Here is a 25,263-nt window from a genome sequence, read left to right as displayed (position 1 = left end):
CCAAAAAAGAAAAAGTGAAGTCCTTTTCGGGCATAATTCAAATAGTTTTATAAGTATCACCTTAGTATACAGGATTAATAAATTTTCCTCCAAAAGTGATTAATCAACTAGATATAAATTATGATAGTTACTCTTGACACTTAGAGGAGGTTTTTTTTTTTTTTTTTTAAGGTTATTTATTTATTTATTTATTTAGTCTTTTTTGAGACAGGGTCTCGCTGTGCAGTCCAGGCTGGCCTTGACCTCACTTTGTAGCCCAGGCTGTTCTAGAACTTCCGAAGATTCTCCTGCCTCAGCCTCCCAAATGCTGGGATTACAGGCGTGCACCACCACACCTGGCTATTTGGAGGAGTTTTGTTTTTGTTTTGTTTGCTTGGTTTTTTTTTAGATAAGGTCTCACTAGATAGTTCAGGCTGGCCATGCACTCACTATTTAGGCCAGGTGACCTCAAATTCCTGGTGATCCTCTTGCCTCAGCCTCCTCATTGCTGGGATTACAGGTGAGCGCCACCACACTTGGCTAATATTTAGAGTTCAATAACAGCTAATACTTAAAACAAGTTGTAGGGTAACAGGATTGGATTTTTCTGCCTTTTCATTCTTAAGTATACTAAACATTTAGAAAACAAAATTTGTAGAAGTAATCCATCCAGTTCTGATTCCTTACTTAAAATTTCAGTGACAACTAAGAGGCAAAACAAGCTATGATAATCAGCAAACAAAACTGATTGTGAATTGTTGGGACTCAGATTTGGCTAATACGATATACATTAACAAACATGATTTAAGCCGGGCATGGTGGTGCACACACGCCTGTAATCCCAGCACTCAGGAGGCTGAGGCAGGAGGATCACTGAGAGTTCAAAACCAGCCTGGACTACAAAGTAAGCTCAAGGCCAGACTGAACTGCAGAGCGAGACCCTGTCCCCAAAAAGAATTTTATACCATACAACAGTGTTTACAAGCATACATTTATTTTAATTATAACTTAACTGCTTACCCTTTTCTAAAATATTAAGCCACAAAAATTTTTTGCTTTACTATTTGCTTGTAATACTGGGGACTGAACCTAGGATTTTATTTAAACGCCACCTTAAAAGATACTTATCATAACAATCTATCATTTCTCTTATCTCCCATACCTTAATAGCACTTATATTTGCTGATTTACTTCTTACTGACTACCTCCCCTTCTGAAATATATGCTTCATGAAAGCAGGCTCTGCCAAGTGTGGTGACGCACGCCTGTAATCCCAGCACTTGGGAGGCTGAGACAGGAGGATGGGTGCAAGTTCAAGACCAGCCTGGGCTACAAGTGAGCTCAAGGCCAGCCTGAACTGCATAGGGAGACCCTGTCTCAAAAAGACAAAAGAAAGCAGGCTCCATGTCTTCTGTTAGTAAGGTATCCTCACAAGCTAGAGTAATACCTAACATATACTATTCAATAAACGTTTTATAAATAAATGAATGAAAATTAAAATTACATGATTATAGGAACAAATGCAATCAAATTTTAACGTATGACATACCATCATATTCTTTTTGAATAAACTTTTCCAAGCCAATTAAAATTTGCTCCCTGTTGTATTGTTCAGAAAAAGGTGGTGATAGTTCATCTAGATTTTTTTTAAGAAAAAAAAAAAAGAAAAAGACATAATTTTAAAACATCTTCAATTTTTACCCTAAAATTTTTAATTATAACTTCTCCATTATTTGTTCACTTTTCTGACTTTAAAACCATAAATATTACTGAAGATGTGGCGGGGGACAACAAAAATGTGATTTTTGAAAATCTATATACATTTTACACAATGGTTTTCCCTATGAGACAAATACATTTACTTTTCAAACTATGTAACTGTTTTCTTCATACATTCCACTCTCATATCCATGCTGTTTTTTCCTCTGGTTATCAGAAGTCACACTGATTAGGCAGCAGGTCCATTCAAATATAACAGTTCTTTTAAATGCTTGGTCAAGATTCATTATCTTCCAGATAAAACCATTCTGCCTCACCACAGCTTGAATGACCTCTCTTTGATTCAATTTCATTAGTTCTCAGACTGCTTACCACCAACTAACATCTGATTTTATCCTGTACTTTCAGTTTTCTAGTTATTTCATTTATATTCATTTTATTTTTCCAATGAGACCACACAATCCCTAAGAACAACCTTTTTACATCAGTTCCCCTAGATTCACCTCCAAGTTACCACAGTAACAGGAAAAATGCACTAACTTATTAAGAATTTGCAAATATAGTATGGGGGGTTAAAAAGATGAAATACAGGTAACTACTTGATTTTTTTGATTTTTCTCCGGTACCGGGAACCGAACTCACAACCTTGCGCTTGCCAGGCAGGCGCTTTTGCCGCTGAGCTAAATCCCCAGCCCCAAAATACAGGTAACTACTTCTTAAGGCAATGAAACTATTCTATGTAATCCTATAGTGGTGCATATGTGGCATGTTATGGTTCAAGTAAGTGTGCACATCTCACATATTAAAGATTTGGTACTCAAACTCTCAGAAATACTCCTGCCTTAAGTTCTTAAATGCTGGAATTACAGGAATGAACTACCATACCACATCTAGCTGCAACATTTAAGAGGTAGGGCCTAGTAGCAATCTTCCAGTCACTGAGGCTATGCCCTTGAAGGGAATACTGAGGTCCTATCCCCTTCCTGTTCCTCTCTCTTTTTTTTTTTTTTTGTTTTGAGACAGGGTCTCCCTGTGCAGTTCAGGCAGGCCTTGAGCTCACTTTGTAGCCCAGGCTGGTCTTGAACTCGCAACCATCCTCCTGCCTCAGCCTCCTGAGTGCTGGTATTACAGACATGTGCCACCATGCCCAGCTCCTGTTCCTCTATTCCACACAGCAGTTTTGAGGTAAATGATTTTGCTATACCACATGCTTTCACCATGGTATGCCACAGACCCAATGAAACCTCTAAAACTGTGATTCAAAGTAAACCTTTTCTATTTACAAACTGACTTCTCTCAGGTATATTATAATTAAAGAAAGCTAACCATGTATTGTGTAACATATCTGCTTCTATATAGAACTTTACAGCACAAATTAGTCTTAATGTATGCAAATTCTACAAAATCATGTAGGTCAAAGATCTCAGGAGAATTCAGACTGAAGGAAGAATCTAACTGCATTATAAACAGGAAACAACCTCACTTAAGAGCACAGGGGAAAGGTGCTGACTTAAGTAACTGAGTGAAATCTGTAAGATTAAGGACAAAAGGAACTATATACAGAAAGCACTTAATTCTAATGGATGAAATTGTTTCCTATAGCTTATCAGTTCTGATGCTGCTACATAAGCGTATTAAAATTGATCAATCAAATAAATAGGTGATAAATGGTAGAATTAAGTTTCTGTTTGTTTTACAGCAGCCATTGATATTTTCCGACTAACCTATCCATAACTCTGCAATGTTTGTATTGTTCCTATCCTGTAAATAGATGCATGTTTATTATTATGTGTTTTCTACAACAACCATTGAGAATAGTTAATGATTATTCAATTGGTCACTCATGTATAGCTCTATTTATTTTCTTTAGAAGCCACTTTGAAGATACCAAAGTATAGTACAACAACTACTGATAATCTCCTACCTCTTTTGTCTGTAACTCACTATTATCTATTTGTTTTCCTGAGAAACTATCTTGTAGATAACAATATGTAAAGCAATAACCATTGATAATTTCCTACCACTTTGTCTGTAATTTGGTAAGCTCCCCCTATTATTATGTTATCCTTCTTTTACTCTTTAAAATTAAAAAAAAAACAAGTTTCTCTTTGTTAGAGTGGAAGTTTTCAGATAAACAAAAAGAGGCTAGAATGAATCTCATATAGTAATGGATCATGGCCAAAGCTAGAATAATTCAAGCAGCAAGGTGAAGATTATATCCTAAAGTATAAAATATGTGAGCCCCCAATGAGACAAATGACTGAATAAAAATAAATGTAATGAACTGTATCTTAATAAAGCTAATCTTTCTACTGCAAAGTATTTACCCAAGAAAACAGAAGCATATGTCCATACCCCAACCCATACATAAATGTATATGACAGATTTTTAATAACAAAATTTAGAAACAAGCCAAATATTCATCAATAGGTGAATAGATAAATTATAGCATTTCAATACACCAAAACAATGCTAAACAATAAAAAGAAATTCAACAGATACACATAACGTAGATGATTTTTTTAAAGGATCAATCTCAAAATTATGCTGAGTGAAAGAAATTAAATACTCTTCACCCCAGCCCCCAAAAGAGTATATTCTATGTAATTCCATTTATGCAGAAATCTAGAAAATGCAAACTAATCTATACTGACCGAAGCAGGTAAGCGACTGCCTAGCAGAAGATAGGGATGGAGAAGAGCAGGAGTGAGGGATTATAATGGGACCCTGAAATAGTAAGTAATTTATAAATGTCTGCTGAGTAAAATTGTATCCCAGGCACTCCATAAATGTTTGCTGAATAAAGGTATGCAGGACTTTCCCCAATTCATAGCCATATCTTTCTACACTGCTTTTCTTACACTGTACCAAATCAAAGCCAATTATTCTCCCAAATCAAGCACTCTACACTTTTATACATGATTTTTTATTTCTAAAAATGCAGTGCAAAGCCCATCTAAAAATACCACGTCATTAATCCCAAATCCTCTGATCTGTTAAAATTAAGTTTGCACTGCATTTTATCACTACTATGGCACATAACATTCCACTTTTAATTATGACAATTTACATACAAATGGGTTCTATAACCTCAGCTAGGATAGCACTGTCCAAAAGCACTCAATGACAGAAAAGTCTCTGGAGTGTCCAATACAGTAGCTACTAGCCACCTGTCAGTACTGAGAGCTTCAATTATGTCTAATATAACTAAGGATCTTACTTTTTAATTTTATTTAAATTGCCTGTAACTGAATAGCCACACTATAGCTACCATATCAGAAAGCTCAAATGCACAATTTAAATTCCCTTAAAAATAGTATATCTGAATTCAATTGTATTCCCACTGACATTTACCATAATACCCTGAACAAAATAGGTGTTTAGTTTTTGCAACTGATCTCTGTTGAAAAACCTCTATCAAAATAAAGCGAGCAAATCGTTTTCAAATTAGGAAAGGAATAAACATTCAGTATCTAAAAACACAGCCCCAGCAGTTCATAGTAATAAAACACTTACCAAAACATCTTTTACATACTAAATCAAGTATTTCTCGAAATCGGTTTGTCATTGGTGGTAGAGGTTTTAGATCGATTTTCCTGAAATCCTCAGGGCAATCATTTTTTGAATGACCATCCTTTTTGCAGATGCTGCATACTATTGTTGGCGGCTACACAAAGGTTAAAAAAAAAATCTAATCATCTAATACTTTTTGACCCATTTCATCACTTAGAAAGCAGATCTTAAAAATGTTTTATGTAACTCAGTTCTTATAATCTGTGCTTTCCAGAGGTAAAAAATGTTAATGAAATAGATATTAAAAGTTGTATTTTGCAGTATCAGAGATTTTCCACAATGTAAAGAGTTAAAAATTCAAACTATTCTATTGTGTTTTTGTTTTTGTTTTGGTTTGGTTTGGTTTGGTTTTTTGAGACAGGTTCTCGCTTTGTAATGGAGGTCGGCCTTGAACTCACTATGTAGCCCAAGCTGGTCTTGAACTCATGGCAATTCTAACTCAGCCTCCCCCGCCTACAGAGTGCTGAGATTATGGGCATGTACCATCATACCTGGCTACATACCTTTATAAACACCAATCACATTTCAATAAAATAGGTCTTTAAAAAATGCTTAGGTTAAAAATTTTACAGTCTGTCAATAATTATTGCTGAAGCAACAGATCTGAAAGACTATCCAGTTTTCTTGAGTTTTTTTGTTTGTTTTTAAATAGCCTACTCAATGACATATGACATATTCTTCTTTTTAATTCTGGATGCTGATAATGATATTTCAGTTATGTGCACCGCACCTGAAACAATGTTACTTACCTAAAATATACATTATTTAAGTGCTGGGGATCAAACCCAAGGGATACATCCCCAGACCTTTTATTTTGAGACAAGGTCTTGTTACCCGCCTAGGCAGGATTCAAACTTGCAACCTTCCTGCCTCAGACTCCTTCAGTGCTGGAACTATAGGCATGCGCTACCCTGCCCAACTAAATCTTATTAACAAAGCAATTATTGCTTATTTTGTGTTCATTAGAGTATTTTCTACAATGTAAAGAGTTAAAATTTAAACTATTCCACTTTACAAATGGAAAAGTTAGGATTCTTATTTATAAGAGATAATATGAAATTCAAACAAGCTCCATGGCAGAATCTGATTCTTCCTTTTTTTTTTTTAATTTTGTTCCTAATCTTAGTTTACCTCAACTACTTTTAGAATATTTATACTCTCTCCCACCCCTCTAAAAAAATCCTTAAAATAAGACACTGTTAAAATTTAAAACTCTGTTGCTCTTTTTTTTAAGCAAAAAATACATATATACACATACAAACAAGACTTAAAATACATGCTGCCTTTGTAAACTGATTTTCTTAAAACATTGAACGAATCCTTTCAAGTATGAGAAAGTGAAGGAAACGAACTGGTAGTAAGGTGCTAAAAACTTTTGGTATATACTATTTAAAGGTAACTATAGGAAAAATTCAAAAAGTACAAGACAAATATACATCAAAATATTATTCTAAATCAACAGTCACCACAATTGAAGCTATTTTCATACCTCTAAATCTGAAAACTATAAAGAAATGGTCAAAGTAAGCAAAAGAAACTTACATACAGTTTAGAAACTGTAACCTACCTTGCCAGAGGTTAAAATAAACTTATCAAACACATAATGTAATTCCTGGGACGGTAGGTTATCATCATCAATAAGGTCAGAAGCAACTTCTGTAGCTTTGCAGTTGCAAGAGGTAGCAGATGTGTCGATGCACATAATCTGGTATGAATTCTCTATTTCTAAATTTGACCTGCAGTCTGTTCCAGCAGACTCATCTGGATCAGCGGACCCAATGCAATTACACTGGGCGAGCTCCTTCTTAAAACAAGTTTGTGAAGGCACTAAGCCATCTCGTTTCTTAACTGATTTTGGCTCTAATTCAGTGTCTTCATTAGCAATACAAAGAGATGAAGATTCCTGTCCATGGTTAGCCAAGCCTAGTTCATTTACCAACAAATGGCCATTGTCAATAATACATCTCTGTGATGTACATTCCATGTCATGTTTATCAGATTGACCTCTTTCTGTATTTATTTTTTCTGTGCTTTCCCCAAGTAGAACAGAACAGCTGCTTGCCATATTGTCAGACTTCACTGGTTTCTTATTGCTTATTTTACCCTTCTCTTTTTTCTTGAAGTGCACTGTAGACTTATTTCCACCCTTCCTCTGAGGACAGGCAAAATAGCGATAAGCTGCCCTGAATCTCTCCACAACATATTCGTAAACAAGTTGGCTGTTTAAACTCCGTGCAACATTCCTCTTGACTGAAAATGGATCTAGTAAAAAAAGAAAACAGTCAATAGCTAAGTCTCTACTAACTACATTTCTAAACTCACAAAAATGTATCTTAACTGCCTAGATTGTCAGCGAAGTACATTTTCCCAAAGTTTTTCTAACCTAGGTTCCCAATGATAGTTCCTGAAAACTGAGTAAAAGGAAAAATAATAGCAACGTCTTTTCCTTTGTTTCTTCCATAAAATAATAAAGCAAAAGAAAAAAGAACACAGTAATAAAATGACTAGTAAGAGAACAGCTGAGGGGCTTAGGTTGCTAAATACAGTTTCAATGATGAAATTATTGGAGAAAAAGCTATGCCATTATGGCTCTTTACAGACTGTCATTGAATGAAAAACTTCAAACTGTAGGACCTAATATTTTTCATCTCCTGTCATAGTACAATTGATATTCTTGGACTAAGAAGTGGAACCTTGTCTGTCAACATCAACTGTTCTCCTTTTTTTTTTTTTTTTTTTTGAGGTAGTGTATTCCTTATTTACCCAGACTGGCCTCAAATCCTTTATTTAGCTTAACGTAGGGATATAATTTATAACATTATTGTATGATGACTGGTGCACACACACACACGCACATACACACACACACAGTAGTCTCCAAATGAAATATATCATCTCACCTTCAATGGCTATTCGCCTTTTTGGCCAGTTTTTGTTCTCTCTTGTTAAAATATCTTGTATTCGCACACATATGACATATTCCTCCAAAGCAAAATCCAGTGTGTAAAATTTTAGCAGCTCTAGCCATAACTGTCCCAAGGATACCTGATTTGGTGTTTCCAATGTTAAAGGAGACTGGAAAAAAAATACTTTTCATTTATACTTCATAAAACTATAGTATAGTTGATGAATTTTCAGTTAGAAAAGGTCTTAGAAACTACATGCTCAAAAACTGAAACATAAAGGAGTAATTTGCCAAAAGTAGTCAGTTTGAGCCCCAATTTACTGACTGCTAGGAATTTTGTGTTCTATTAAACCAATGATTCTCAGCTCTGACTGCACATTAGACTCATTGGTGAGCATTAAAGTGCACTAATACCTCAATTCTATACCACTCCCACTTTCCATACCACTCCCAAGAATCTGATTCAACTGATCTGGAATGGACTAGGCACTAGGATTTTTAAAACCTCTTGAAGTGATTCATATGTAAAATCAAAGGTGCAAACCACTAGAAAACAGATACTACAGCTCCTTATTGTAACAGTTACTTTCAAAATCTAAATAAATGTCTTTTTTTTTTTTTTGAGACAGCGTCTCACCACGTAGTCTAGGCTGGCTCCAAACTCACTATGTAGCCCAGGCTGGCCTCGAACTTGTGGCGATCCTCCTGCCTCAGCTTTCCAAGTGTTGGGATTACAGGAGTGTGCTACCATGCCTAGCCTCACTTTCAAAAAAATTCTTTTATTCAGCAAACATTTCTTTAGTATCTACTATGTCTCTGGTGTAGTACTAGGGATTATCATAAAATAATGAGAGCTCACACTTATACATGTCTACCATGCACTATTCACTTTTCTTAGAGAAACATAAATATTAACAATTCTATGAAATAGATACTATAAGGCAAGAATTTGACTCAAAAGCCCCTGGATAATGGCTCCATGTTGTGAATCACTATATTATACTTCCACTTGATAAAGTGAAGTCCTACTTCATAGACGGTTAGGACAAGAAATAATTTAACCATTATAGTAGGGGCTGGGGATTTAGCTCAGCGGCAAAGCGCCTGCCTGGCAAGCGCAAGGTCGTGAGTTCGGTTCCCGGTACCGGAGAAAAACCAAAAAAAAAAAAAAAAAAAGCCTAACCATTATAGTAAAGACTACATGCTAAGGCTACATGATAGGACTCTAAATCAGAGGGATCATAATAGAAGAGGTAATACCTGATTTCTAAAGGAATTAGCTAGATGAAGATGTTTAAAAGTGACCACTATACAGCATAAGGGCATGAAACGATTATTCATACATTTAATTTTACAACTATCCATTGAGTGCCTACTATGTACCAGGCAGTATGCTAGCACTTGGGATAGATCTCAGGCAAAAAGAAACGACCCTTGCCTTCATGGAGCTTACTTTCTAGGAAAAAAAGAGAAACATACTTAATACGTAAATAATCTAGTAATTGAGAAGAACTAAGTGCTATGGAGGAAAAAAGATGGGAATATGGCAGCAGGAGAAGGTTAAGGTGTTAAACTGAGAGGTTAAGAACAAGAGAGGGGGCTGGGGATTTAGCTCAGCGGCAAAAGCGCCTGCCTGGCAAGCGCAAGGTCGTGAGTTCGGTTCCTGGTACCAGAGAAAAACCAAAAACCAAAAAAAAAAAAAAAAAAGAATAAGAGAGAAGGCATGATCTGAAAGGAAAAGTGTTCTTGGAACAGGGAAAGAATAAATACAGACAAAGTAGACGTTGGCTAGCCTGAAAAAGAAAACATGACAGCTACTGTGATAAAGTAAGAATAGACGAGGAAAATAAAGAGCTAGACCAGTAAGGATCACTTGCCTTCCATTCTAAATGAAATGCGAGGCAATCAATTTGTCATGTTGATAACAGACTGTAAGGAGCAAGGACAAATGCAGGAAATTTTATTAGGGGACAATGACAGTAATCTAGGTCAGAAATGATAGTGGCTAAGACTAGCATGGTAGCAGTGGACAGGGTGAGAGGTGATCAACATTCCTGACAGACTAGATATGAGGCATGAAATCAAAACAGGAGTTAGAACAACTCTGAGGTTTTCAACTTGACAACTGTAGAAGACAGCTATCATCAACTAAGGTGAAACTGTATGTGAAACAGTTGAGGGGAACCCAGAACTCAGCATGGACACTGCAGTTCAACACATCTCACCAGGCACTAGTGGGATATACAATTAGAGAATCCAAGAGAGGTCTGCATGGAGATTTAGGTAGAACAGTCATTATTATACAGATAGTACTTATAATCCAAAGATTACCACACAGGTGTGTAGACACATTTAAAAAAAAAAAAAAAAGCTATGTAGCTCTTCAATATTATGAGAGGAAAGGAAAGGAGAAATCAGCAAAGGGGCCTGAGAAGCTAGGGGCTGCTGCCCTGAGAGTGAAGAAATGTTTCCAGAAAAGAAGTCATTAATTGGCAAATATTTCTGCCAACAAAAAAGATAAAAACTGAGAAATTACCATTGGGTTTAGCAACCTGGAGGTTACTGACATTGATGATACAAGTTTTGGTAGATTGACAGTGTGAGTTAGGAGACACAGAAAAATTAGAAATAGTGATTTACAGTCAATTCTTTCAAGAAGCTTTACTGCAAACAGTTTCAGAAATTTTAGTATTTCTATAATAATGCCATAGATTCTGGAGGACACCATCAAGGTACATTCACCTTTCGTTCACTAGCACTGAAGACAATGCCTGGCACATAGCAGGTCCTTAATAAATGAATGTTGAATGATTAAATAAGCCACCCTCTCACAGAGCAAAGGGACTTTTATTTCTTCATGCAAACTGGCAACATAATCCCCATATGCTAAAGTTTTGATCAAAGGCTAACTCCTAAAGAAAATTTTGTTTAGATTAAACAAGATACAAAGAATAACCTTCACATGATTCAAATACAAGTCTTCCAAAGTGAAACAAAAATTTATTAGAGAATCTCAGTACTGAAAAACTAAACCAGATCAACCCCTCACTTTATAGATGAGGAAAATGAGGCCAAGAGGCTTACTCAAAGTCAGTGAATCTACAATTAAAATAACTTCAATTGAAAATATCACAAATTCTATAGATAGAAAAGCCAAAAACAAAAAAAATAAAAAAGCTTACTTTGCCATGTTTTTCCTTCATGGCATTACTTTGGTTGTCTGTTTCTGTCTTCTTGGTATCATCTTTTGGTTGGTCTGCCTTAGCTTTGTTTTCCTCAGCAAGTGAGTTTTTCTCAGTTGCACTACTTGACTTATAGTCCCACTTCACAAACTTCTCTTCTACTATGCCCTTCAGCTGAAAGTCATCCATTCTTTTTGGGTCAAAGCCTTCAATCTATACAAAAAGGCATTCCAAATTGGTAGTGGAAAAATTATTAAAAAAAAAAAAGGACAAACAGACAAACCAGAATTCCAGCTTAAAATATTTGAGCAGAGCACTCTGCAAGAGCAAACTACAAATATATACATGCACATACATATCACAACACATGCTTACCCAACTTCCAAGTAAGCAAGGAAGAACAGGGGGTTTTCTTTGTTGCAGAAAAAACATCACCATTAAAACGAAACAATAAGAAGGGATTCCACCATCGGTTTGGGAGTCAATATAGCACAACTGCAAAATCAAGGGGAGAAAAAGTATTAGCATTTAGCTTTCCTCAATTTTCACATTGAAAGTAGCTTCTTTTTTCTACATAATCACTGTAAAAATTTCAAACAACAATGAAAAATATACGGCATAACCTGAAATCTCATTAGCCTGAAACAGTAACTTTTAACATGTCAGTGACTAACTTTTCCTTTACTGCTTTGTGTACATATACATATTTCAGTTGAATGAAATCATATTTTATATACTGTGCTTTTACTGTGGATACCTTTTAAAAATGTCTTAATGTTTAATCTCTCTTCATCTGCCTTGATATTAACCTTCTATGTACTCTTCCATTCCTTTTTCTATACTCAATCATATACAAATTACACAACACACAAATACTTCTATTTTTATGTACAGGGAGAATTTTTATTTTACTCAAACAGTATACTACAGGTATTTTCTTCTATATTATACCCTTCACCCTTAACAAGGCATTAAGAAAGTCCCTCTAAGTCAATCAGCACAAATCTGATACATTCTTTTAATTGGTTATGTTACAGTTCATAAGGACAGTTACTCAACAGTTCCTCCATTCAGTGACATTTACATTTTGTTTTCAATCTATGCCACTTCAAACAATGCTGTAATATTTATTCTTATACATATTTCCCAAGTATGGTGCTTATTTCTATTCACTGTTTCCAGTAATGTAGTTGCTGAACTTTGAAATGTTAATATTCTATAATGTAAGATTATTTTCCAAAATCACTACAAGAAGTTCTATTTTCCACCATTAATGAGTGTATATAGACCTCTTCCAATAAGTTACTTTCATTTAAAAAAAACTGTCAACAGGGTAAATGAGATATAATATTTACAGTTACTTCAATTTGTCTGGGGCCAGGGATATAGCTCAGTGGCACAGTGCCTGCCTGGCAAGCACAAGGTTGTGAGTTCAATTCCTGGTACCAAAAAAAAAAAAAGAACTCAATTTGTCCCTAATAGGGTTATGTAATTTTTAATGTGTCTATTAACCACTTGGATTTACTCTTTTCCGAAATGCCTTTTAAATCTTTTGCCAGTTTTTCTTTTTTCATTTACGACATATCAATTTATAGAAGTTTGTTTTACTTACAGATGATAACTTTGCATTGAGCTGTCTCTCCAGTCCTTTTTTATTTTTTGTTTTGAACCGGGACCTCATTAAGTCACTAAATACCTGCTGGGCTAGAACTTGTTATCCTCCTGCCTGAGCCTTTCAGAGTGCTGGGATTATGGGAAAGCACTGCACAGATGACCAATAATAACCTTTTATATCTGATATATGCATTTGAAAAATGACACTTTTCCCAAGCTGCTGTTTTTCTTCTAACACCACTTGTGATATAGCTTCTGGGTACCCTATCATGGTAAAACTTCTCCTTAGTCCATAGTTCACAAACACATATTCCTAAATTTTCTTTTAAAACTTTTAATTTTCATCTAAGTGTAACTTATTTTTAGTTTCTAAGGAGCCAACAGTATCTTCTTCCAGAAAATATTCATCATTGCAACCATTATTAAATAAACCACAATTCTGTCACCGAAATAATTTCTTTTCTTTCACCTATCAAAATCTTATATACAATAGGATTTACTTCAGGGCCTTCTATTCTGTTCCACAGCTTTGTTTATTACCATGTCAATGCTATACTCTTTACCAAAGCAGTTTTATAATAGGAAAGTGGTCCCCTTTCACTATACTCTTTCCGAACTCTTTTGGCTAATCTTAAATATTTATCCTTACACACAAACTTTAAGACTATTTTACTATATATTTTTAAAACTACAAATAATTTCAAATTTAGGTCTTCTATACAATATTTTGCTATTTTTGCATTTCCCAAAAACTTAGTTATCAATTACTCACTTTCCCTCAACTCTCACATTTATCTGCAGTTGTAATTCCAAAACTCTGGCCCTATTTGGCTTCAGACCCAGTCTAATCTAGCATAAACGATTATCACTTCCAGTTAATGTAACAAAAGAGGCTCTTCACTGGACTTCATTTCTATTCTTTACCCTAGAGCGATCTTTAAAGATGTAACTCACATTAAATTATATAGTTGTTAACCCTTTCTTGTGTTTTCTTATCACCATTAAGTACATCCAGAGTTTCCACTACACATACTGTCTATCTGACCTTGTCTCCAACTTTCACGCCATGCACTTCATTCCAGCCACATCTGCCTTTCTTTCTGCTCCCTGTAACCATTCATTCTTAGAGAGTTATTCCATCAGATTTATTATTCCATTAGATTTCCACGCGGCCTGCACTTTCCAATGCTCCCAAGAAGCTTTCCTTTACCATTCAGTTTAATGTCATTCTTCTGTTCATGTTTTCATATTCTCTACTCAAATCCCATCATTTTTCGTGGTCCTGGGGCCTTCACACTGTGCTACATCTCCAGCCCCTTTTTAAATTCTGAGATATGGTCTCACTAAGTTTTTTACTACAACTTTCTAATGATATACAAGCATATGACTCAAAGGGTTGGGGGTATAGCTCAGCAGCACAAGCGCCTGCCTGGCAAGTGCAAGGTCCTGAGTCCAATTCCAGGCCCCAAAAAGAACAAAAAAAAAAGCAGTCTTTACAATCATATGAATCAAGAGGTGATTCTGAAAACAAAAAGGTAAGGCCGGGCGTGGTGGCGCATGCCTGTAATCCCAGCACTCGGGAGGCTGAGGCAGGAGGATCATTGTGAGTTCGAAACCAGCCAGAGCTACAAAGTGAGCTCAAGGCCAGTCTGAACTCCATATCGAGACCCTGTCTCAAAATAAATAAATAAATAAGTAAATAAATAAATAAATAAATAAAAACAAAAAGGTATCATTCTTCCAATATTTACATTATTTCATTTCCTTTTCTTAATGCAGTACCTAAAATATCCAAAACAATGTAAGACATCAATACCAAACATCTCTATAAGCAATTCCCTGTTTAGAATGATGCTTGCAGGCCGGGTATGGTGGCACACACCTGTAATCCCAGCACTTGGGAGGCTGATGCAAGAGGATCACTGCAAGTTCAAGACCAGCCTGGGCTACAAGTAAGCTCAAGGCCAGCCTGAACAGCATAGGAGACCCTGTCTCAAAAAGACAAAATGAATAAAAACAGAATGATGCTTGCTATTTTTTTGTAAACAGTATCTATTGCAAACTTTCATTTTTAGTTAATGTAAGAGTTGAGTTCGGTTTGTTTATCAAGAGCATGCCATGTCAGCATGGTTCTGTGCTGCATTCATTTGTTAACATACCAAATTAGATGAATAGACTTTCAATAGTAAACCATTCTAAAATTTCTAAAATAAATTCTGCACCATCACTGCACATTAACCTCTCATAAACTGATATATTCTTCCAGCTTCTCTTTTATTTAGGTTTCTGCATCTACGTAAGATCAGTCCTAGTTGGACTGGTATTTTAAATTATTATTTTCTTCTTTAGGTAATAAAGATTTAGCATAATAGAGCTGTATAGTAATGACTTGGTACATGTAAGTTTACAACTCAGAAAGAAAAAGGTTAAAAAAAAAACTTGGCAAAAAGAACCTGAAATATTCCATTATAATAAGTTCTCACTAATCTAAGATATTAGAGCAAAAAGTAAACTGCCTAATGATTAAGTGAACCAAAAACTCCTTAATAACTATAAAAAACTGTCAATGTATTGTTAAGGCATCAGACATCTCACAGAGGCACAAGATCAGGATAGTTTATGAAAGAGCTCTTAAAACCCAAGGATCTCTTTTAGGCATCAGATACTTCTAAAAACATACTTTCTTACAGGCAGGTGTGATGGCACATGCCTATAATCCCAGCACTTGAGAGGCTGAGTCAGGAGGAACCCCATGAGTTCCAGGCCAGCCTGGACTACATAGTGCATTCATGGCCAGCCTGACCTGCACAGGGAGACCTTGTCAAATAAATCAATTAATTAATTAATTAATTAATTTCTGAACCCCAAATCATGGAAATCTGTGCTTTACTTCCTAATGCATAATATTAACTTCAAGAAAAACAAAGATATTCTTTAAAAAAATCTCAGCCAGATGTAGTAGCACACACCTATAATCCCAGCTACCCAGGAGGCTGAGGCAATTCCAGGCTAGCCTGGACAACATTGCAAGAACCTGTTTCAAAATAAAATAAAAAAGGGTGGGGATAAATTCAGAGTGTATGCCTAGCATGCAGGAGGCCCTGGGTTCAATCTCTAGTATATCACAACAAAACAAACAAAACACAGCACTCTATAAGAAGAAAAATGCACCAGAAATTATTTCTAGGTTTCTTACGATAAGTTGAGAAAACGTAATCCATGAGAAAAAAAAGCCCTTTCCATTCTAACAAAGCTGCCAAAAATGGGGCACATTATTGTACTGGACACAGGAAAAAACCACTTTGCAGTCAGCTTTGTAATATACGTTTTTAGTATTCTACAATGTTAAAGACTGGCAATGTTTATTTATTTATTTTTGGTCTTTTTTTGAGACAGGGTCTCACTATGCAGTTCAGGCTGGCCTTGAGCTCACCTTCTAGCCCAGGCTGGTCTTGAACTCACAAAGATCTTTCTGCCTCAGCCTCCCGAGTGTGGGATTACAGGCGTGCACCACCACGCCCAGCTAGACTGGCATGTTTAGACTCAGGATGTAGTAAGTGTCAATACAGTATGAAGCAACCTTTCCTTCCTAAAAAGGCACTGTAGAAAACAAAGTCTATAAGGCTACCTTCTTTAAAAAATAAAAATATCCTATCTGAATACCATTTATAGTTTTCTAATACTGCTTACTTATTTTATTGAATTAAAAAATGCTTGTGAGAAAACTGACATAATTTCATGACAAGAAATTAGGGCACAATTAAGAAGTAACAACACAGAGAAAGCTATGTACTTTTCATCCTTTATATGTGTTTCTACTGTAAAGCCTAAAATATATTCTTGTGAATTATCTACATTTGGGGAGTAGGTTGAATCCAGGCCATCACACTGAGCTGTATCATGAATGCTTTTTATTATAGTTGCTACTGTGAGACAGAGTCTTATGGCTAAACTGTCCAGGATGGGCTTAAATTTGGAATTATCCTCCCTCAGCATCCCACAGTACTAGGATTACAGGTATGTATCACCGTGCCTCACTCTCCACAGCATTTTCAAAATAATCTTCCCAGGTAGAAAAAATGGAAGCACAAAGATGTGACATACCTTCTTCAAAATCTAAAGATTTAGCAACTCTGCCTACCCCAGAAGAAAAAAGAAAAACTCAAGTTGAAACTTTAAATTGGCTTACTGCATTTATTTAGTTAGTTAGTTGGTTTATTCCATTTTCATAGTATTGAATTTCTATAGTATGCTAGGCATTGTGGTAGGTTTACAGCATGAGACAATAAATAAGGATTGCCCTCTCACAGCCTGGTTTACTGACCACAATCACAAAAGTTAATGGTCTCCCTTTTGAAGAAACTAGATTGGTTATTCAACAAATATTTGTTGGGTACCTATTAAGTGCTGACAAAGTAAAGAGGTACTGGGGACCAGCAGTGAATAACACGTTAAAATCTTTGCCTTTGAATAGTACACAATTTCATGGAAGAAAACAGATTGCAAACAAATACATGTATGCAAGTAGTAGTAAGTGCTGTAAAAACATAAAGCAAGGTAAGGGCAAGAAGAGAGTAACAGAGATTAAAAACAAGATGAAGGAAATTCTGAAAAGGTAAAATGTGAGTGAAGATGTAGAAAAAAAAAAAAGTAAAAAGAATAATTGACTCTGGATGCCTGGGAGAAGAACACTCTAGTTTAAGAAAATAACTGCCAGGCCTGGTGGCTCATGCCTGTAATTCCAGAACTCCGAGGCTGAGGCAGAAGGATCCCTGCAAATTCAAGACCAGCCTGGGCTACAAAGTCAGCTCAAGGCCAGCCTGAACAGCATAGTGAGACTTCGTCTCAAAAAGACAAAAGCAACGAAAACAAACAACAAAGCCCTGAATGCAAAGATGCCCCAACCTGAAGCTTTCTTACTGTTCCTTTAGTCAACTGTTGCCATCCCAAGATCGTACAATCCTCTAATCAATCCAGACAAAAATTCCAAAAGCTTTGGAAGCTTTTGTTCTGAGGTTATCACTCTATCTGTAATCTCTAAAACAGAGATTAAAAGATAAGCAGTCATCTTTGTGTAAAACTGAAAATTTACACATGATAACAAGTGACCATAAATCTTTCTGGTCACTCAGACTGATACTGGCAATTACCACTATTTCTCTCTAACTTTACACCAAAGAAAAAAACACAAGGATCTATGACTTTTAGAAATATATGCCGGGGATATAGCTCAGCGGCACAAATGCCTGCCTGGCAAGCACAAAGTCCTGAGTTCGATTCCCGGTACCAAAAAGAAAAAAAAATAGAAATACTAATTTTTGGGAACTCAGATAACTAATCCTCAGCTGTTACCCAACCAAAATTGCCTCAGGTTATCCATGACTTACAGAAAAGAGAGTAATACTCAGATATCAAAACAAAAATGCTAACAAAAACCCTTAATTTACAACATATCATTTCACAACCTTCGAATTTTCATGTAAAATGAGATTGATGCCTTGAGCATCATTATTAAAACACAAAACAGAACATTTCCATAGTAAAAAAGAATACAGTATAACAATAACTCTAAAATGTTCAAAAGATCTATACAGTAACCCTTCTTATCTACACCTCCCACAGTTTCAATTACCCACAGACAAAAAAGGTTGGGAAGGAGGGTCTTGCCACACAGCCCAGGATAGCCGCCTCTATCTTGTGATCCTCCTGCCTCAGCTTCTGGAGTGAGGATCAGCGGCATGCACCACCATGCCTGACTTAGCAGTGCAAAAATATTATATAGTAAATTACAGAAGTAGATAATTTATAAAGTTTAAATAACTTGTATTAAATTATATCTTTATAATTGTTCCATGTTATTATTGTTGCTGCTAGTCTCTTAGTATATATTATTCATAATTAAACTTTATACAGATATGTACATACAGGAAAAAACACTACCTACTGTTTCAGTCACTCTCTGAGGGTCCTGGAATCTATGCCATCATAGATAAGGGAAAATATTTTATTTTTATGAAACTTTATTTCATGACCATAAATCAGAAATCACACCACTTTCTGTGTGGCAAACAACTATTTTGTCCCACATATCACAAGTTCTGTTACATGGCCAGTACAAGAAAATGCCCAACTTATACTGATGATTAGATACTTTTTCTTTTGTTCCACTTACCTTAGCCCAGTAACGAAAGGCTAAAACCAAGGGAGTAAAGACAGGTTCCATTTTGCCAAGAGCAGCAAGTAAATCAGTAGTGAGACATGCTGTATCATTTCCTGCACTCACTCTACAAAGTAAACCACTGTGAATGAAAAAGAAACCAATTACATCGTTGTATTAATACACTAAGAAAGCAAAATACTTCAATGCTATAACTATCCTTTTTAGTCACATTTTAAGACCCAAAAAGTCACAGTAAAATCAAATATTTTAATAATTACAGCAAACTGAAAACTATGTATTATTATAGTTCTATATAAATTAAAGATGGTCTTAAACTTACTTCATAAATTTCAACCTCAGTATTTAAGTTCACAAGTAATAAATTTAAAAGTAGCATTAAGAATCATTCAATTTTTTTTTTTTAAGGCAGGGTCTCATTATATAGTGCAAGCTGGCCTTGAACTGGTGATCCTCTTGTCTTAGGCTCTCGAGTGCTGGGATTACAAGTGTGTACCACCATACCTAGCTAAAATTTGATTTTTGAAAGATAGGCCATCAATCTCTTCAATGTCAGTACAACATACCTTCCACTTCACTGTTTTTGCTTTGCAAATTAAAAAAAACAAAAACTTGAAATACTGAGCTGACTACCAACAGCTCTTGACTCTAATTTCTCCAATACGAACTTTATGTTATTTTCAGATTAAAGAATAGAAAATATTTACTTATTAACCCACAGGTCATGCTTATATGTAAGTGAACATAGGAACTACCTTAAATGAGATGACAACAGTGTAATGAAGGTATTCTAGGGGCAGGGGAAGAATGAATCTAGGTTGCCACACACAAGTAATCTGACATAACACAGTGGGAGAAAAAAAAACCAGTAAGTCAGACTGTCTCCACTCCAACTCTGGTTTTCCCCTAAATGACATGAATTTGAACAAATGCTTAAACCCTTGTAGTCTCAATTTTCTAATTTACAAAGTAAGAATGTTGTACTAGATCTCTACAGATTCTTCTACCTTTGAATAAAAACACAATAATCTTAAAATGTAAATAAAAAACATTTTACCACTTTTGTATTCTTTCCATGTCTTCTGCATTAATCTCAAATAGCTCTATTTTAGTTTTTTTGTTTTTTGTTTTTTGTTTTTTTTTTCCAGAAACACTCTGCCCTCTTGGTTCTATAGACATCTGACTAGAAAATTAAAATCAGTCTTCAATGACTCCTTCAATTTCAGTAAACCAAAAACTAGATTCTAAACACTGGGAGACCCTTAACTAAAGAGGTATTTTGTGTTTATGTTTGTATCCCTAGAGCAGTGTAAACCTACACATAAATAAATGTTCAGTACTTTTGAGAGAGTGAATGAACTTGAGGGAAAAAAATGTTTCACTTAAGAGCCCCGTCTAGTTGTCTGGTAATTCTATTTCTTGTTGATATACATTTGGTAAACTTCCTATTTTTAATTAATAGAAACTACTGTAGTTATATTAATCCAAGAAGAAATCTAAACAACTTTCTCTTTTGGAAAAGTTTGCTAGTAAATTTTTTGAGGTATCTTTGGTCTTTTTGAGACACAGTCTCACTATGCAGCTCAGGTTGGCCTTGAACTGACTTCGTAACCCAGGCTGGCCTGGAACTCATGATGATCCTCCTGCCTCAGTCTCCCCAATGCTGGGATTACAGCCATATACCACCATGCCTGGCTTCTAATTTTTTTTCTAATACTTTACTTTCTCTTCAATTTTACCAACCTTTTCCGATCTTTGCAGACCACAACAGGAACTTTAGCATGAAAATCAGATTCCACATCTACATATAACACTAATGAGAAAAAACAAAAACAAGCTGTCAATAGCTCTATTTATAGTAAACAGTAAGTAATAATTTCCTTCTAAAACACTGCTCTCATTGTTTTTGTGGGATAATCCATTCCTCACATGGTGAGCAGCAACCCAAAAGAATCTCTTACCTTTCTGGTATCATCTGTGAATATCAACTAACAGGTACAATCATAAACGCTCTATGAAAATTACAATTATCTTGAAAAGAAATGTCTTAATATCCTGGAAGAGGTAAAAATATTTTTAATTGTTCCATATTTCATTAACCACCCTAATAAGCCTTTATTCCAGAATTGCCTAGGTCAACTAGCAGACAAGGACATGCAGGTTGTAAAAAGATTCACATCAGAGATAGTTCTGGGGTAAGAGATAATTGCTAAACAAATTTTTTGAGTTACAATCCTGGGAAACCAAAAGGCCATAAATAACTATGAAAAGGAATGTAGAGGGAGGAAGGGGCAAAAAAGGGAAGAGGAGGAGAGGGAAATAACATGGGCAGATCGAAAAGATGCTCAGGACAGACTGTGAAGGGGATCCCAGGCCATGGGAGATGGAGAGTGGGACTCCTGCAAGTTAGGAATAAAAGTACACAGCTTCTCAACACGAATATGCTGGTCTGTATGTACAGGCACCACTCTTTGCAAGAGCACAGGTTAAAGCCTTGCTTTCTCTGCCTCTGGAGTCCAATGTGAGGGAGGGGGAGGGACCTAGACAAATAAATTTTTTCTCATACATGCCTAAAAAGGTTGTTAAAACTTCACAGATACTGCAAAGATACAACATCGCTTACTTCAGAGGACTTTTTCCACAAGAGTCAGAAAATGAGGACCTATCAACTTTTCAGAGTTTACTTCTTTTAAATTACCCATGTAAGAGAAAGCTAACTCTGCTGACCTCATTTGCTGTTAATGAAAAGACTGCCTAATCAAAGCTGTTGAAGACAAACACAGTGAAGCACATTCTCTGTAACTCCAAATTAAGTCCCATGCCACCATCTAATTTAAATATAAATAGATGAATTAACATTATTTCATTTTTAAATTCAAAGAAAAGCTCTCACTAGTATTTGCTGGAATGATTATTCCAAAAAATGTGCTGAAGACATGTCAGAAATTTCTTTATAACCGAGTGTGGTGGCGCATACCTATAATCCCAGCACTCAGAAGGCTGAGGCAGGCGGATCACTGTGAGTTCCAGACCAGCCTGGGCTAAAAAGTGACCTTAAGGCCAGCCTGAACTGCGGAGGAGACCCTGCCTCAAAAAGACAACAAATTTTTTGAGTTATATTAATATATTTAAAGAGTTATATTAATATATTATAATTAAAGAAAAAAATTTCTTTATGCACAAAGGACCATGAATAAGATACAAATAACGTGAGGAGGGGTTTGGCACACATATATAAAACCAAAACCTGCAGATGATTGGTCTCTAGAAGCTATAATGATGACATAAAGAGCAAAAAGAATTTTTTTAATTAAGCTGGGTTTTATGAACCTGTATCATGTAACTTAAGATGATCTACTGTATTTTAGCAGAAAAGATATTATTAAATTACAAAAAGATAACACTCTAGTAAAGTATGAAGACGTAAAAGGTACGTCTACCACTTATTGAAATATACTTGTTAAATTTTTGTTTGTTTTTTTGAGACAGGGTCTCGCTATATAGTGCAGGCTGGCCTTGAACTCATGTAGATCCTCCTGCCTCAGGCTCCTGAGTGCTAGGATTACAGGTGTGCTCTGTAGCCAAGCCTGGCTACTTTTTAAATTTTTGTGCAATTAGAAACAAGTATTTACAGCCATACCATCCTGAATGTGCCCGATCTCATCTGATCTTGGAAGCTAACCAGGTTGGGCCTGGTTAGTACTTGGATGGGAGAAATGAGTATTTACTAACAAAGAAAACTGTATTAAAATACCTTTACAGATAAACTGTACCAAATTCATTCTTTAAAACAAAATTTTCCCAGAAAATGGCCTAGAAGAAGCTGAAAAATAATAGAAAGGTAAGAAGCCAGATACAAAGAAATAGGTTCAGAATTGACATTAAAAACTATGGCTTAATCCATTGATGAGCTCATCAGAAATATTGTATTATTGGTTTTTTTTTTTTTTTTTGGAGACAGGGTCCCACTATGCAGTTCAGGTTGGCCTTAAATTCACTTATGTAGCCCAGGCTGGCCTTGAACTTGCAAACTTGCAACAATCCCCTGCCTCAGCCTCCCGAGTGCTGGAATTACTATTGCCATTTTTTAGTTGATAAAAAGTATTAACATTGAAATAATCTGCCAAAGGACACACAACCAATATACTAGCAAAATTAAAATCTGTGCATGAAGCTCTGAATCCAGATCTTAAGCTCTTCAGCATTTATTTTGTAACACGGTAATAGAGCCCTTAGAGGGCCTGGGTTACATCCCCAGCATAAATAATTAAGAAAGGAAACAGAAGAGGAGTGAAAACAAAGGGAAAAGGAGGGAACGGGAGAAAGAGAGGGGTGTCAGGAAGAACCAGTAAATAATAGCCAACAAAATAATATGAAAGATTGTAACATGACCTGGACGTGACCTGGGGTTTTACTTGAGACACTAGTATTTCTTAAAGTTTTATTTGAAAGTATTTTTACTAATGAGAATGTCCTGTTTACAGAAGCAATCTAGACAAAGCACATCTGAAGAAGTACAATTCAGGGGTTACTACCACTAAATGGAGTAAAACATTTAACCAATGTGTGCATAAATTTTGATTTCAAGTCTTTTCCTAACCTTCCTTCATCAACAACTTCCTAATGATCATCAGGTTTTCTTTTTACATGAAATTCCCACAATCTAGTAGTCCCCCTTAGCCACAGGGGATACTAAGACCCCCCCCATGAATATTTGAAACCACAGGTAGTAATTAACCTTATAAACATGGGCTTTTAGCTATTCATACTTACCCTTGAAAAGTTTAATTTATAAATTAAAGCACAGTAGACATTAGCAATAACTAGTAATTAAATAGAATTATAAGAACATAATGTGATACAAGTCAGTGAAATGTGCTGTATTCTCTCTTGTATGCGTAATTTAACGCATGTTAACTCAAAATGCAGAAAGCAAAACTACAAACCATAAAAATGCAAATAAGGGAAGACTACTGAACTCATAGCTAATATTTTTTAAATCACCTAAAATGCAGGTTTTTAACGTATCAGTTTAATATAGCATCTTTGGCCTGACAGGTAAATTATACTTTTTAGTACATCTATTAAACAAATATATATGCATACACACATTATCTATCCATATGTAATACAGTGACTTAAACACACTAACAGTTTTAATTTATTAGCCATATATAAACAAAATGCATGTTTAGAAAAACAAATTTAAAAAAAAAAAGAAACTCACCATTTTTTTTTAAAATTCCAAGCACTTGTATCAGAAGATCTGGATGATTCATCTAAAAAGTTTAAAATTAAATCAACATACTATGGTCAAAGTATATGTAGCAGATCACTAGAACCCAATTTTATTAAATTGGGTATTATTATTATTATTATTTTGGTTTTTTGAGACAGGGTCTGCTATGCAGTTCAGGCTGGCCTTGAGCTCACTTTATAGCCCAGGCTGGTCTCAAACTCGCAAAGATCCTCCTGCCTCAGCCTCCTGAGTGCTGGGATTAAAGACATGAGCCACAACGCTCAGCTCAGCTCTAAGTTGGGTATTAAATCATGGTCTGTATTTTAAAATAATGAGAAGAGAACAGTGCTTTTACCTTTTATGTCACAAATTTGTTCACAGATGTAAAAAGAAAATCTGATCAAAAGTTTTTGATAAGAATTGTAAAGAATACAGAAAACTGGCAAATTGGTCAAAATGCTTAGAGTAAAATACTACTTTATGCAACAAGCTTGTCAAGTGTTTAAAGTATGCTTTGTTGCTACTTGAAATTATCTAATATATGTTTATTATGAAGATTTCAGATTAAAAAAATAAAACACCAAATTTTCACCCAAATTAAACACTTTTGAGCCACAAATTTAAAAATTAAACAAAATTTTTACAGATTATATTAAATATCTGCTATGTCATTAAATAAGTAATGTTAGCAGTACTAGAAAATTACTGATACTATTGCTCATGATAATACCTACTACATACTGAGTGTACCCATCTTGTATCAGGCTCTATACAAGCCCATACCCACACATTTTTTAATAGATCTATCTTTATGTAATTTCATTTAACATAAAAGTTGTTTTGCTTGTTTTGGAAGTGAGGAAACTTGAGGCTC

General features: G+C 35.3%; 1 protein-coding gene across 6 annotated transcripts in view; it reads right to left on the bottom strand.

Moving 5' to 3' along the window:
- The window catches only part of Zcchc11 (zinc finger, CCHC domain containing 11), a gene marked incomplete at its 5' end in the record, with an annotated part of 124,257 nt that overhangs the window by 38,901 nt on the left and 60,093 nt on the right, over positions 1-25,263 (bottom strand). For all 6 annotated transcript variants that reach the window (XM_005398575.2, XM_005398576.2, XM_005398577.2 and 3 more), the window contains 9 exon segments: positions 1,529-1,615; positions 5,215-5,365; positions 6,839-7,533; positions 8,172-8,346; positions 11,359-11,571; positions 11,734-11,853; positions 19,145-19,271; positions 20,894-20,963; positions 24,378-24,429. In XM_005398575.2, coding sequence (XP_005398632.1) covers positions 1,529-1,615; positions 5,215-5,365; positions 6,839-7,533; positions 8,172-8,346; positions 11,359-11,571; positions 11,734-11,853; positions 19,145-19,271; positions 20,894-20,963; positions 24,378-24,429 — 1,690 coding nt within the window.

This window comes from Chinchilla lanigera, unplaced genomic scaffold, assembly GCF_000276665.1.
Source record: "Chinchilla lanigera isolate Chin_1 unplaced genomic scaffold, ChiLan1.0 scaffold00063, whole genome shotgun sequence".
NCBI classification, from domain to species: Eukaryota; Metazoa; Chordata; class Mammalia; order Rodentia; family Chinchillidae; genus Chinchilla; species Chinchilla lanigera.
Note: the sequence above shows the minus strand (reverse complement) of the source record. Positions and strands in the feature narration are given on the sequence as shown.